General features: G+C 39.5%; 1 protein-coding gene across 1 annotated transcript in view; it reads right to left on the reverse strand.

Moving 5' to 3' along the window:
* Window positions 1-13008, reverse strand: part of KCNMB4 (potassium calcium-activated channel subfamily M regulatory beta subunit 4) — a 70528-nt gene extending 57520 nt beyond the window's left edge. The window contains exon 1 of the mRNA XM_012441243.3: window positions 12640-13008. Within this exon, the coding sequence (XP_012296666.3) occupies window positions 12640-12975 (336 nt within the window). The 5' untranslated portion in view covers window positions 12976-13008. The remainder of the gene's footprint in view (window positions 1-12639) is intronic.
* Window positions 13009-13280: the final 272 nt, after the last annotated feature.

Genomic DNA, 13280 nt, shown 5'->3' on the forward strand with positions numbered 1-13280 from the left:
CTTAACAATATTAGGTCTTCCCATCCATGAACAAAGGATGTCTTTCCATTTATCTAAGTCTTTTGTAATTTCTCTCAGTAGTGCTTTGTAGTCTTCAGGTTATAAGTCTTACGCTTTTGTTAAATTTATAAAATTTATTCCAAGGCATTTTATTTTGATGTCATTAGAAATGGAATTGCATTCTGTTTTTCTTTTCTTTTCTTCTTTTCTTTTTTGTTACCCAGGCTAGAGTCCAGTGGCATGATCACAGCTCACTGCAGCCTTAACTTCCCAGGATCAAGCGATCCTCCCAGTTCAGCCTCCCAAGTTTCTGGGACTATAGGCACATGCCATGACACTGACTTTTTTTAATTTTAATTTTTTTGTAGAGATGGGGTTTTGCCATGTTGCCTAGGGCGGTCTTGAACTCTTGAGCTAAGCGATCCTCTTGCTTTGGCCTCCAAAAGTGCTGGGATTACAGGTGTGAGTCATCGTACCCAGCCAGAATTGTGTTCTTAATTTTATTTTGGATTGTTCACTCCTAGTTCATAAAAATATAATTAATTTTTGTATACTGATATTGTATCCTGCAACTTTGCTGAATTCATTTATTAGCTCTAATAAATTTTAGGGGAGGTCTTTAGAAGTTACTATATATAAGATCATGCAATTTCTGAAAATAGTTTTATTTCTTCCTTTCCAACCTGGTTGCCTTTTATTTCTTTTTCTTGCTTTTCTTGCTTAACTGCACTGGTTAGAATTCCCACTACAATGTTGAACAAGAGCGGCAAGAGTGGACATCCTTGTCTTCTTCTTGATCTTAGGAGTAAAGCTTTCAATGTTTCATCATTAAGTATAATATTAGCTGTGGGTTTTTCATAGGTTTCCTTTTTTAGGTTGAGTAAGTTCCCTTCTATGCCTAATTTGTTATTGTTGTCATTTTTTTTAGCATGAAAGGACTGTTGAATTTTGTCAATGTTTTTTCTCCATATATTGCGATAATTATGGTTTTCTTGTCCTTTATGCTAGTAATCTATTACATTGATTTGTTTAGCATGTTGAACCAAACTTGCATTATTAGAATAAATCCCACTTGATCATGGTGTATAATGACAAACTCTTCCAAAAAAAACAGATGGGGGAACACTTCCCAACTCATTCTATTACTATGATACCAAAATCAGACAAAGACATCATAAGAAAAGTACAGACAAATATCCTTTATAAATATAAATGCAAAAATCCTCAACAAAATATTAGCAAACAAAATCCAGAAATCTACAAAAAGAATTAAATATCCTGACCAAGTTGGGAGAATAAGGAATGAGAATCAATATTTATAGGATTTCTTTTGGGGGTGATGAAAATATTCTGAAATTAGATAGTGGTGATGGTTAAACAACTCCGTGAATTACTAAAAACTGTACACACTAAAAGGTCAAAGATTTTATGTGAATTATATCTCAATTTTTTAAAAAGGAAGCTGTATACCCTCTATTTTCTCTTTCTCCTGTCATATCGCCTAGTAGGCAGAAATGATTCAAGTTAGGAAAAACACTGTAAAGGATGGTAAAGCAACAAGATAGTGGGAATCTGGGTATGGTGCAGCATCATGGACAGCCTACAATCTCAGACATTTATGCAAGAAACAAAAGAAAAGAAAACTAGTACCACACTGAGATACCACAGCACATCAGTTAGAATGGTGATCATTAAAAAATCAGGAGACAACAGATGCTGGAGAGGACGTGGAAAAAAAGGAACACTTTTACACTGTTGGTGGGAATGTAAATTAATTCAACCATTGAGGAAGACAGTGTGGCAATTCCTCAAGGATACAGAAATAGAAATACCATTTGACCCAGCAATCCCATTACTGGGTACATACCCAAAGAATTATAAATCATTCTACTATAAAGACACATGCACATGTATGTTTATTGCAGCACTGTTCACAATAGCAAAGACTTGAAACTAACCCCAATGCTCATCAATGATAGGAGAAAGAAAACGTTGCACATATACACCATGGAATACTATGCAGTCACAAAAAAGGATGAGTTCATGTCCTTTGCTGGGACATGGATGAAACTGGAAACCATCATTCTCAGCAAACTGACACAAGAACAGAAAACCAAACGCTGCATGTTCTCACTCATAAGTGGGTGTTGAACAATGAGAACACATGGACACAGGGAGGGGAACATCACACACCGGGGCCTGGGGGTGGGGTGCTAGGAGAGGAACCACAGGGGGTGGGGATATTGGGGAGGGATAGCACTAGGAGAAATACCTAATGTAGATGATGGGGCGATGGATGCAGCAAACCATCATCATGGCATGGGTATACCTATGTAACAAACCTGCATGATCAGCACGTGTATCCCAGAACTTAAAGTAAAATAATAAAAAAAAACTAGTATCTGCTTTATTCAAGTCCTTGTTATTAGGTTCCTGTTAAAGTACTCCATTCAATAGCTGATTAATTTAATTATAAAATGCCCTTTTTTATTTCTAGCAACAGATTTTTTGTGTGTCAATGTCTATATTTCATATAGCATAAATACTACAGCTTTCTTTCTTTTTTGATTGGTATTTCTTTTTTCCTTCTCTTTTTCTTGAGACAGAGTCTCATTCTGCTGCCCAGGTTGGAGTGCAATGGCATAATCTCGGTTCACCGTAGCCTCGACCTCCCAGGTTCAAACAATTCTCCTGCCTCAGATTCCTGAGTAGGTGGGATTACTGGCATGAGCCACCTCACCCAGCTAATTTTTGTATTTTTAGTAGAGATAGGGTTTACCATGTTGGCCAGGCTGGTCTTCAACTCTTGACCTCAAGTGATTCACTCACCATGGCCTCCCAAAGTGCTGGTATTACAGGCATGAGCCACCATGCTCAGTCTTTGGTTGATATTTCAATGGTGTATATTTTTACTTCCAACCTTTCTGTGCCCTTATATTCTATGTGGTACTCTTGAAAACAGCATATATCTGAGTTTGATTTTTCCATTCTGACAATCTCTGTCTTTTAATTGAAGGAGTTAGTCCATTTACATTTAATGTAATTACGTATATATTCAGGTTTAAATTTAATATATAATTATTTCAAAATTTGTTTTATCTGCCTACACTCCCCTCTCTCTCTCTTCTCTTTCCTTTCTGCATAGTTCCCAACTTTTTTTTTTTTTTTTTTTTGAGAGAGAGAAGGGGTGGGTGTTCTTGCTACATTGCCCAGGCAGGTCTCAAACTTCTGAGCTCAAGCAATCCTCCCACCTCAGCCTCTAGAATAGCTGGGACTACAGGGACATGCCACCACACCTAGCTGTCTTCTCTCTTTTGCTGCCTTCTTTTTGGACTATTTACTTTATATTCTGTCATTTTCCCCACCTGGTTGCCTGGTAGTTAGTTATGTACTTCTATTGTATAAATCATATTATTTTTTATTTTTATATAAATGTAAACATAAAATCAGAGTAATTGTCCCTATACATTGTTGAACCCCAACACACAACTACTAAATCTGAAACTCAGGTGGAGTTTTTGATTCAGTGGGTTGAGGATGAGACTGAGAATGTGCATTTCTTTTCCTTTTTGAGATGGGGTCTTGCTCTGTTCCCCAGGCTGGACTGTAGTGGTTAACCTCCTGGGCTCAAGCAAGTAGCCTTAGCCTCTTGATTAGTTAGGACTACAGGTGTGTGTCATCATGTCTGGCTAACTTTTTACTTTTAATTTTTGTAGAGATGGGGTCTTGGCTATGTTGCCCAGGCTGGCCTTGAACTCCTGGTCTCAAGCGATCCTCCTGCCTCAGCCTCCCAGAGTACTGGTATTACAGGTGTGAGCCACCACACTCAGCCAGAATGTGCATCTCTAACAAGTTCACAGATAATTCTGATGCTGCCAGTCCACTGACCACACTTTGAAAACCACTAATTTGGAGGAAAAAAGACTAGCCATAAGCTCATTGAAGAGACACTGTAATCAAAGCAAAAGATAGCATTGAATAAGACAGTGGCAGTCAAATTTATAAAAAATATTAATACCAGAGAATGATGATACAATTAACAGAAACAAAAAATTCCAGAATAGAAGTGGGTTTGGAAGAAATAGTGATGAATTCTGTTACCATTTTTATCATTGAAATAAAGAAAACAAAAGGTAATTAAAATAGGAATTACAAATTCAGCACTCACTAAACAGTATTATTGTCTGGTTTTCAGTTCTTTAGATCTATTTGTAAATAAAATTGTTTGGATCAAGACTATCCTAAATATATTTATTACAAATAATAAAATGGATTATACTTCTAGTTTCTAAGATTTAGTTTTCTCCAATAAAATATAACATATGCTGCTGCAATATAGTTAAATTAAAACTAGTAAAACTGGAAATTAGATAAGGTTTCAAAGTCCATTTGATCTACTACATCAGTCACATGAAGACGAAGCAAGTCTAGGTATTTTTTCACATGTGCTTCAGTATAAAGAGACCACTCAGTAACCTAATCTGTTGGATTACACTACTCAAGAAAGCATACATACTTAAAATAAATGTATCTTAGTTTATTTACAAAAGTGGCCACAGAAGTAAATAATTTAATAAAATACAATGATTTGCAATTATTATACTGGTTATTTTAAAAGAACAGAAGAGGCTATTACTACCACTCATAAGTATAAATTTTTACACATTAATTTACGTGTTGTAGAGAATACCTAAGGCACAGCATGAGGAATGGTTGGAAACATATGCAATGTTAAAAACTATTCTGTTCAGCATTTTACTGTGAGTAATTATGGTAATTGAAATATAAATGTACTGCTGATCTAGGAACTAAACTGAATATGGAATTCTGCTCAAGACTGAAAAAATATTTAAACCCAAAGGAAATAAAACTTGACATCTTCATTCATAAATAAGTGCCCAAAACATTTTAAATAAATAAAATGTGTCAACTCATAAAAAGCTTTATAATGAGGCAAGTTTGTGATCAAATAAATGTATTGTAACCAAATTATAACTAATATGTATTGTAACATCACAAATCTCTTTTGATTTTTAGTTTCTGATTTTTTTTTATGCATAACGTTTGAGGACCTTACAAATATAACTGAGAGCTTCATAAATGACATCCACAAATGCAGGTTAGAGATAGATTATGATAAGTAACCTCAGACAGATAGAGCCTAACATCCTGCAGATAGATTGTTTCTGTTTTATAAATGGAGTCTTGCTCTGTCACCCAGGCCTAAGTGCTAAAGCATATATTTAAAATAAATTTAGCTCACTGCAGTCTTGTTCTCCTAGGCTCAAGCAATCCTCCCTCCTCAACCTCCAGAGTAGCTGGGACTACAGGTGTGCACCACAATGACCAGCCAATTTCCTTTATATTTTTTAAGAGATGGGATCTTACTAAGTTGTACAGGCCTCAACCTCCTGAGTGGCTGGGATTATAGTAAGAGTCACTGTACCAGCCCAAATTAGATTGTTTCTAAAGAGACATTCTGACCACACCTTTAAATATCTAATCATAATTGTCACCTACTCAAAAACCTTCCTTGACTTCTGTATTAGTTTCCTATTGCTGCTTTAACACAAACTTAGTGGCTTAAAATGGCACAAATTTATTATCTTACAATTCTGGAAGTCAGAAGTCTAGAAGGTATCTTACTGGGCTAAAACCAAGACGCCAGGCTGCATTCTGAAAGCTGTTAGGATTCACTCAGGGTAGTTGGCAAAATATTAAGGGAAATATCAGGGAAAGTTATAAGATATAGTCTCAAACCTTTTGGAAGGCTGAAAAGTTTTCAAAACTTGTAATAATGAAACTGGCTGAAAGCGGCCGCTTCTTACCTTAAAGCATTGTCATAGGGTAAAGATTAGGGATGACAGAAGCTTTCCCAGTTAAGTCTGTTTACCCCACATTCCTTTGTCTCTACTCTAACTAGCTTGTTTACTCATGTAAACTTTGTGCTGGATGGCCCTCTTAGGGAGAGATCACCACAGAGATTACACACTAATGGTGTTTGCTCTGGGCCCCAGAACCAAACCTTTTATCATTCGTAAAAACACATTTTTAACCATGTTAATTATTCACAAGCGTGTTGACTTAGAACCTCTGTCATTAAATCTATACTGAATAAAAGCGAGGAACAGCTAGTGGAGGGTCGTGTAGCTGCAATCTTGCTCTGTGGGAAGTGCATGACCCCCTAGTCCACTTGTTCATTGTAGTCTGTGTTTGAGTGTATTTATTCATCTATTGTGGAGTCAGGGTTTGCAGGACAGACCCCCGCCAAGTGCTGATCAAGGTCTCAGGTGGTGACCCCGATGTGATCATCATTACAGAAGGCCTAGCGAAAAATCCGTTTTCTTGTCTTTTACCACTTCCTTGGAGAAAGTCTACATGCTTTGTTTGGCTTATGGCCTGCTTCTGTATTCAAGGCTAGCAATGGCTAGTTGGATCTTTCACACATTCCATCACTGAGACCTTCTGCCTCTGTCTTCTACTTTAAGTACCTTGTATTTACTGAGATTTTCTGGATAATTAAGGATAATCTCCCTATTTTAATATCAACTGACTGGCAACCTTAACTCCATCTTTAATTTCTCTTTCCTATGTGACATAAGACAATTATAGTTTTTGAGGGTTAGGGTGTAGATGTTGTTGAGGGGAGACATTATTCTTCCTACCATGGCTTCCCAGTGTCTAGCAAACCCATCCTGGCTGTCTGGGTCTTCTACACTGTGGGCCCCAATTTACCCTCCTGCCTTACCCCCAAGACCTCACTCTGTGTGCCCTGTGTTCCAGGCACACCAGTCCATCTGCAGATCCTCCAACACACCCTACACTCACACAGTTCATAGCTTTGTTTCTTGCACTTTATCTTCTTTGATTTTCTCTTCATTCCACCCCACCTTTCCTCACCACCAAGATGAAACTCTGTTCATCCTCACTCATAGCAAATGCTTCTTTCTCCATGAAGCTTTCCCCGTCTTTCCCTCTGGATGTTCATATCATAATGCTTGTACCTCTCTCTAGAACTTAATGTTCTGCCTTGTTTGATAGTTATTTGTGTTCTTATCTCCTCTGCTGGGTAATAATTTCCTTGACAACAGACTCATGGATTCATTCTCATTTTTAATGTATGTTATCCATATGCAAAACTGAACCATTGATTTTCATCCACACGCCTTCAAACCTACTGTTCCTTTATTTTCTCCATTACTAAAAGCACCTCCATTCACTCAGTTTTGCTTGACACAAACTTTGGAGCCATCCTCAACTCCTCTTTCCCTCATTCCCCATATCCAATTCATCAGTAAATTTTACCAATGCTACTTACTGATCTAAGCCAACACCTTCTTTTGCCTGTCCTACTGGACTTTCTGTTTCCAATCTTACCTCTGCACCTCTCACTCTGCACAAGTCAACATGTGTGCATGTGCACATATACACATACACATACATTTTATTTTCAACTCAGCAGTGACAGGGATCATTTGCATTTTTTCCAAAGTCTCAGTCTGATGATATTTCAGCCCTGCTCAATGTCACAGCTTCCCACCATGCTTGGAATAAAATCCAAAGTCCCTATCATGTTCTTTAAGACCCTAACCTCATTTCCCACCGTCCACCTTGTTCACTGTGGTCCAACCTCACTTTCGCCCCCACAGCTCCTCACACAGACACTTCTCTCAGGGCCTTTGCATTTGCTGTTTCCTCAGCTGGTGGACGCTCTGTCTCCAGACAGCCACATGATTCACTACTTCCATCCTTTCTACCTCTGCTCATCCCCTCATGTTCTTTGGGTCTCTGTGCAAATGACACTTTATCAGAGCAGCCTTCCCTGACCACTCTGTCCAAAAGAAGAGTCCTTCACTTATTTCTGTCACTGTGCATACTCTTACCCTGACTGAATTTTCTTTATCTACCTATCATTACATGACACGACATTATATATAAATTTATTTCTTGTCTGTTACTTCCCAGCAGAATACAATTTCCATGAGTGCAGAAACTCTGTTTTGATCTTATTCTAGTCTCAGCACCTGGATGCACACATAGCTCAGGATAGGCACTTGATGAATATTTGTTAAATGAAAAAATTCATCTTTGTATGCCCTCTTGTTTCTTGCCCAGTTCTTTGATCATTATAATAGATGCCAAAAAAAAGGATTTCCTAAATTGAATTTTATGTATGTATCAAATATCATATAACATTATCTCCAAAGGAAAAATAACCACGAAAAGCCACTTTTTCAAGAGAAATAAAGGTTACAAAGAAGTCATCACAATTCTGCTTAGCCTTTTATCATGCAGTTCTGATATGATGAATGTCTCTAGAATGCAAAATGTATCAAACTGAATGTTCCAGGAAGGAGTTCAGAAACCACTCCAGACAGTGCACTGGGACAGGGTACATGAGTGGATGTGGACAGCGTCAAGGTAACTGCGAGCCATGATGACCTGTAGTTAGGTACATCCAGCTTCAGCAGATATACTTAAAGCCTAAAGCTTAAAGCCTTGTTCAGTCCCACCTAAGTTTTTCTTCTCCTTAATGCATTTCTCTCACTTTCCAAGTAGTGGTTTCTTAGAAGGAGCCTTCTTAACTTTTGTTTCTAGGTTTTTATTATTAGAGGAAGGGAAAAAAACTCAAAATAAAAATAAACATATAGGCCAGGCGTGGTGGCTCACACCTGTATCCCCAGCACTTTGGGAGGTTGGGACAGGTGGATCACTTGAGGTCAGGAGTTCAAGAACAGCCTGGCCAACATGGTGACACCCTGTCACTACCAAAAATACAAAAATTAGCTGGGCATGGTAGCACATGCCCGTAATCCGAGCTACTTGGGTGGCTGACACAGGGGAATCGCTTGAACCCAGGAAGTGGAAGATGCAGTGAGCTGAGATCATGCCACTGCACTGCAGAACAGAGAGAGGTTCCATCTCAAAATAAATAAATAAATAACCACATTATCTCTAATCACCCACTCTCTCTTATCTCAAAAACAAGAAGGCAGTTTAAAAAATTCATCTTTTTTTGTCATCCAATGTATATAATTATGAAAATGCAAATGTCTGGAATTAAGTTTATTTCATTTAAACTAATTATTAGTTTTAAACTAATCTTTATACAATAATTTTAAATGATATTTTTCCTTCAGAATTTCCTTGAGTCCCTCTCTTTTTATACCAACTCCCTAAATGCAGTAGCACCAACAGTATCTTTTTTTTTTTTTTTTTTTTTTTGAGACGGCGTTTCACTCTTGTTACCCAGGCTGGAGTGCAATGGCGCAATCTCGGCTCACTGCAACCTCCGCCTCCTGGGTTCAGGCAATTCTCCTGCCTCGGCCTCCTGAGTAGCTGGGATTACAGGCGCCACCACGCCCAGCTAATTTTTTGTATTTTTAGTAGAGACGGGGTTTCACCATGTTGACCAGGATGGTCTCTATCTCTTGACCTCGTGATCCACCCGCCTCGGCCTCCCAAAGTGCTGGGATTACAGGCGTGAGCCACCATGCCAGGCCCTAAGACAGTGGTTTTTGAATCTTGTCTTCATATTAGAATCATTGCAGAACTTTTAAAAAACGCCAATGCCCAGGCCCCAACTAAGACCAAATCAGAATCTTGGAGGGTTGGACCCAGCAATAAGAATTTCTTTTTAAAGTTCCCCTGGTGACTCTAATGTACAGCCACAGGTGAGAACCAAAGCTCCTAGCAGGTACAACTGTGTCACAAAAAGGTAGTGTGGTGACAGGAATAGTAGCAAGAGGAAGCTGACCCCAAATTTAGATTTTGTTATGGTTAATCCACAGAGATCATCTCCCTGCGGCTAATTTGTTGGCTTGAATAATCTGTTACAAGACTGGATATAGTGATTGCTTTAGACAATAAGGATATAATTCAAAAGATAAATAAATTTAGTAGGAACTCAAGGTATTTTGAAGAAATTATTAGTCAAAGATCAAATTTACTCACAGTATCTTCTTTAGCAGTTTATGGCTTAAGAAATTCTATATTTGCAATGTATTCTTTCCCTCCTTTGCCTCTTACTGTAATTAATGCTGCAAACTCAAGGGAGAGGAAAAAGTCCTTACTCTATTTTTGTAAGAAGTGATTTCCTAAGTGGTTTCTTGTGTTAGTGGGTCATGAAGAAAAGGTTGAAGGTGGTTGGGATTCAAGATACTGTTGGGAATCTAGACATTCTACAAAGAAACAGAGAGGAAACCTAGGCCTTCAATAAAGAGGTAAAGTAAGGCAAAAAAAAAAAAAAAAAAGAAAGAAAGATCTGGGCAGCCAAGATGCAACAGGAATGGACAATGGGTATTGTCTAATTGCAGGGACACTGTGGAAACATTCTGCTTATGTACATGAGTCTGCCATAATATTTTTATTACATTAAATTTTTCCATCACACTGCTTATAAGAATTTCCAAATTGAGCATTATTTGGTCAAAAATAGAAAGGTGATGCTAAAGAACAAGCTTATAGTCTATAAATGCTACAACATAATTATAATCTGGATAAAGAGATATAAATTGGTTTGGCTGAGAAAACCTTGACTAAATTGATAGTATGTCATCCATGACTTCTGTAACATAAATATATCCTTCTCCAGTTCTGTCAGTTCCTGAATACTTTACTTTATAAAATGTATTTTGTTTAGGTACTTTTTCAAAACAACTGTTGTCAAGATCTAAACTGGCACTGAAAAAAAATGATTATTTTCAGGAGAGAGAGAGAAAGAAAAGAGAGAGGAGAAATCTTAGTATGCATAAAGCATTGTAATTGCTTCGAAGTAATTTAAAAAATCAATGTCCCAAAGATTTCAATTTACTTTTTCTGCCAAATCCTTCTTCAAGCTGCCTGAAAATTGTGAAGCAGTCTTTTTGTAATAAATTATAATTTGTCAATGTTTTAATATTAGCCATTTACTGTTGTGTGTGCATGTGTGCATATCTATGTATATATAGATATATATATGAAATTTATTAGTGCTTGAACCACTATCTTAAAGTAATTAGCAATGTTTCTTCAACTATAACAACTTCTAAATGATGAACTAACACACAATTTCTAAATTATTACTACCGGTTGGTACTTATCTTTGACATTATTGACTTAATTCTAAAAAACAACAAAGTGATGTTTCTAAAACCCTGGGATTTCTTTTTAAATTCCTGAGCATTAAGAGGATCAACTTACAACATCTGTCTTTGAGACGTTATCACCTCTTCTTCAAGATCTCTAACATTATAATCTAAATTCTATATCCTTAGTCCTATAGTAACTGCTTATGTATTATCAATTTTTTTAAGGTAAATGAATATTCATTTGTCAATTGGAGCATTTTTTTTTTCTGAGAGGAGTCATCCATATTTTTAAAAATAATGTTTTAAAATTTTCTTAAATTCAAGAATTTACTGTTCAGGAGGTTAGATCACAAGTTTTATTGCAGAGTGATGGTAAGCTTGTTTTAAATACTATTACAATATTAATATAGAATTTTTTCTGTTGGATTAATACAAATATATCTTGTTACAGTTAACAGAAAGTTTTCCTGTGTACACAAGATTAATTCCCTTCTGGACTGGTTTTCTGCTTGATCCCTCAAATAAATGAAAAATGTCAGTAACTTTTTAAAAGACACATACCTTTACTGTGATAGTTAAGCAACAAGGAGGGTAGAAAAGATCAAAGGAAGAAAAAAAGAGAACCAGAACCAGGTGCACTACAAAGCTCAATTAGTTCACAGGCTAAGGACACTGCTTTTTATAAGTTATTTTTCTCCATTGGGAACAGTTTTCTGAGACTTCCTCTCTCTGCTCTCCATCCCGGGAGTCCTAACCAAGTTTTATCCTTTTTTTTTTTCTTTTTCTTCTTGCTTGCTTTCCAGACCAAAAGACGTTGTCAGAGAAGTCATATTAGGTACATTTCACTGAAGGTTTTCTATTTTCAGTAAGTTTTACTGTTCACCAGGCGATTTCTGACTGTCCCTAAACACAAAGGGACACTAGGCTCCCTGGAGACTCTTTTGAGAATCTATTTCATGAAAACTAGGAGCCCTCTGTACTTCCCAAAATGGACCCGCAATATTTCACATTTGATTTCAGGTCGTTTGTGAAGCCACAAAAGCTTATCTTTGAACCCCAAGTTAAAAATGTCTGTGTAGAGCGAAAAGCTAAGGAACTCTCTCTCACAACTTTAGAGGGTCCCCTCGACCTTTCAAGGAAGGTCATTCCAGCTGAGTTCCAGATGCGACCAGCTGAAGCTCGGACCTAGTGCTGGAGTGGGTGGATCCCCGCTAACCACTGGCTCAAAATGCAGGAAAAGTTAACTTTCTGGGCCCCTTGCACTTCTCCAAACCCGGTCCGGTAGGCGCAGGACCCGGACTGGGTCGAGGCCTCAAAACCTGACACCAGGCAACATAGGTGTTAAAATGAGCCTCTGGGTACCACTGGTCGCCACGCGTAAACCCACCTAAAAGAGCAGAGCCCTGGGGCTCCTTGATGTATTCATTCCTGGTTTGAGCACAGCCTGCGCAACCTGGTCACCTCTGAGCAATTCGAGCACACACCGAACCCTCCCCGCGCGGGGTCTAACACCGACGCTGCCCCCAAACCTCCCTCGCGGGGAGCCCCTGGGTGCGCGGGGCGTTCTTACCTTGGGGTTGGCCAGGAGCTGGTGCTCGTCGCTGTGCAGCAGCGCCCTGGAGTTGGACTCGGAGTTGTTCACGTAGACCTGGACGCAGGGGTACTGCGAGGTGCCCCTGCAGTCGGCGCCACAGGTGAAGGTGCACTCGAACACCTCGCCTATCTGCTGCACCGACAGCACCGTGCAGTTGGCCGCCGTGGCTTGCAGATTCTGCAGCGCGGGACTGAGCCAGCAGAAGCCAAAGATGAAGAGCGACACGACGCCGGAGATGATGAGAAACAAACCGAGCCGGATGCTCTTGTCCTCGGCTTCCGTGTACTCGTAAGCCACCCGGAGCTTCGCCATCGCCCCCCACTCTCCGCGGCTGGCGCGCTCCCCCCGCCCCCTCCCGCCCCCGGCGCCGAGCCCGACTGCCTCGGGCGGGAGGAGCCGCAGCCGCCACCGCCGCCGCCGCGCGACAGCAGGGGAGTGGGCGGCGAGGGGGAGCGCGCGAGAACAAAGGGGCCGAGGCCGGCGACGCCCCCGGCGGCGGCAGCGCCCCCCCGCCCCCCAGCCGCCGCCTGGGCCCCGCGGTGCAGCCGCCGCTTCAGAGCCTCCTGCACCCTCGGGCGCGGGGAGCGCACGGACCGCTCCAGCTTCCAGCGCCCCCT

Source organism: Aotus nancymaae, unplaced genomic scaffold (genome assembly GCF_030222135.1).
Source record: "Aotus nancymaae isolate 86718 unplaced genomic scaffold, 86718_ANA_hifiasm-v0.15.2.pri h1tg000016l, whole genome shotgun sequence".
Taxonomy (NCBI): Eukaryota; Metazoa; Chordata; class Mammalia; order Primates; family Aotidae; genus Aotus; species Aotus nancymaae.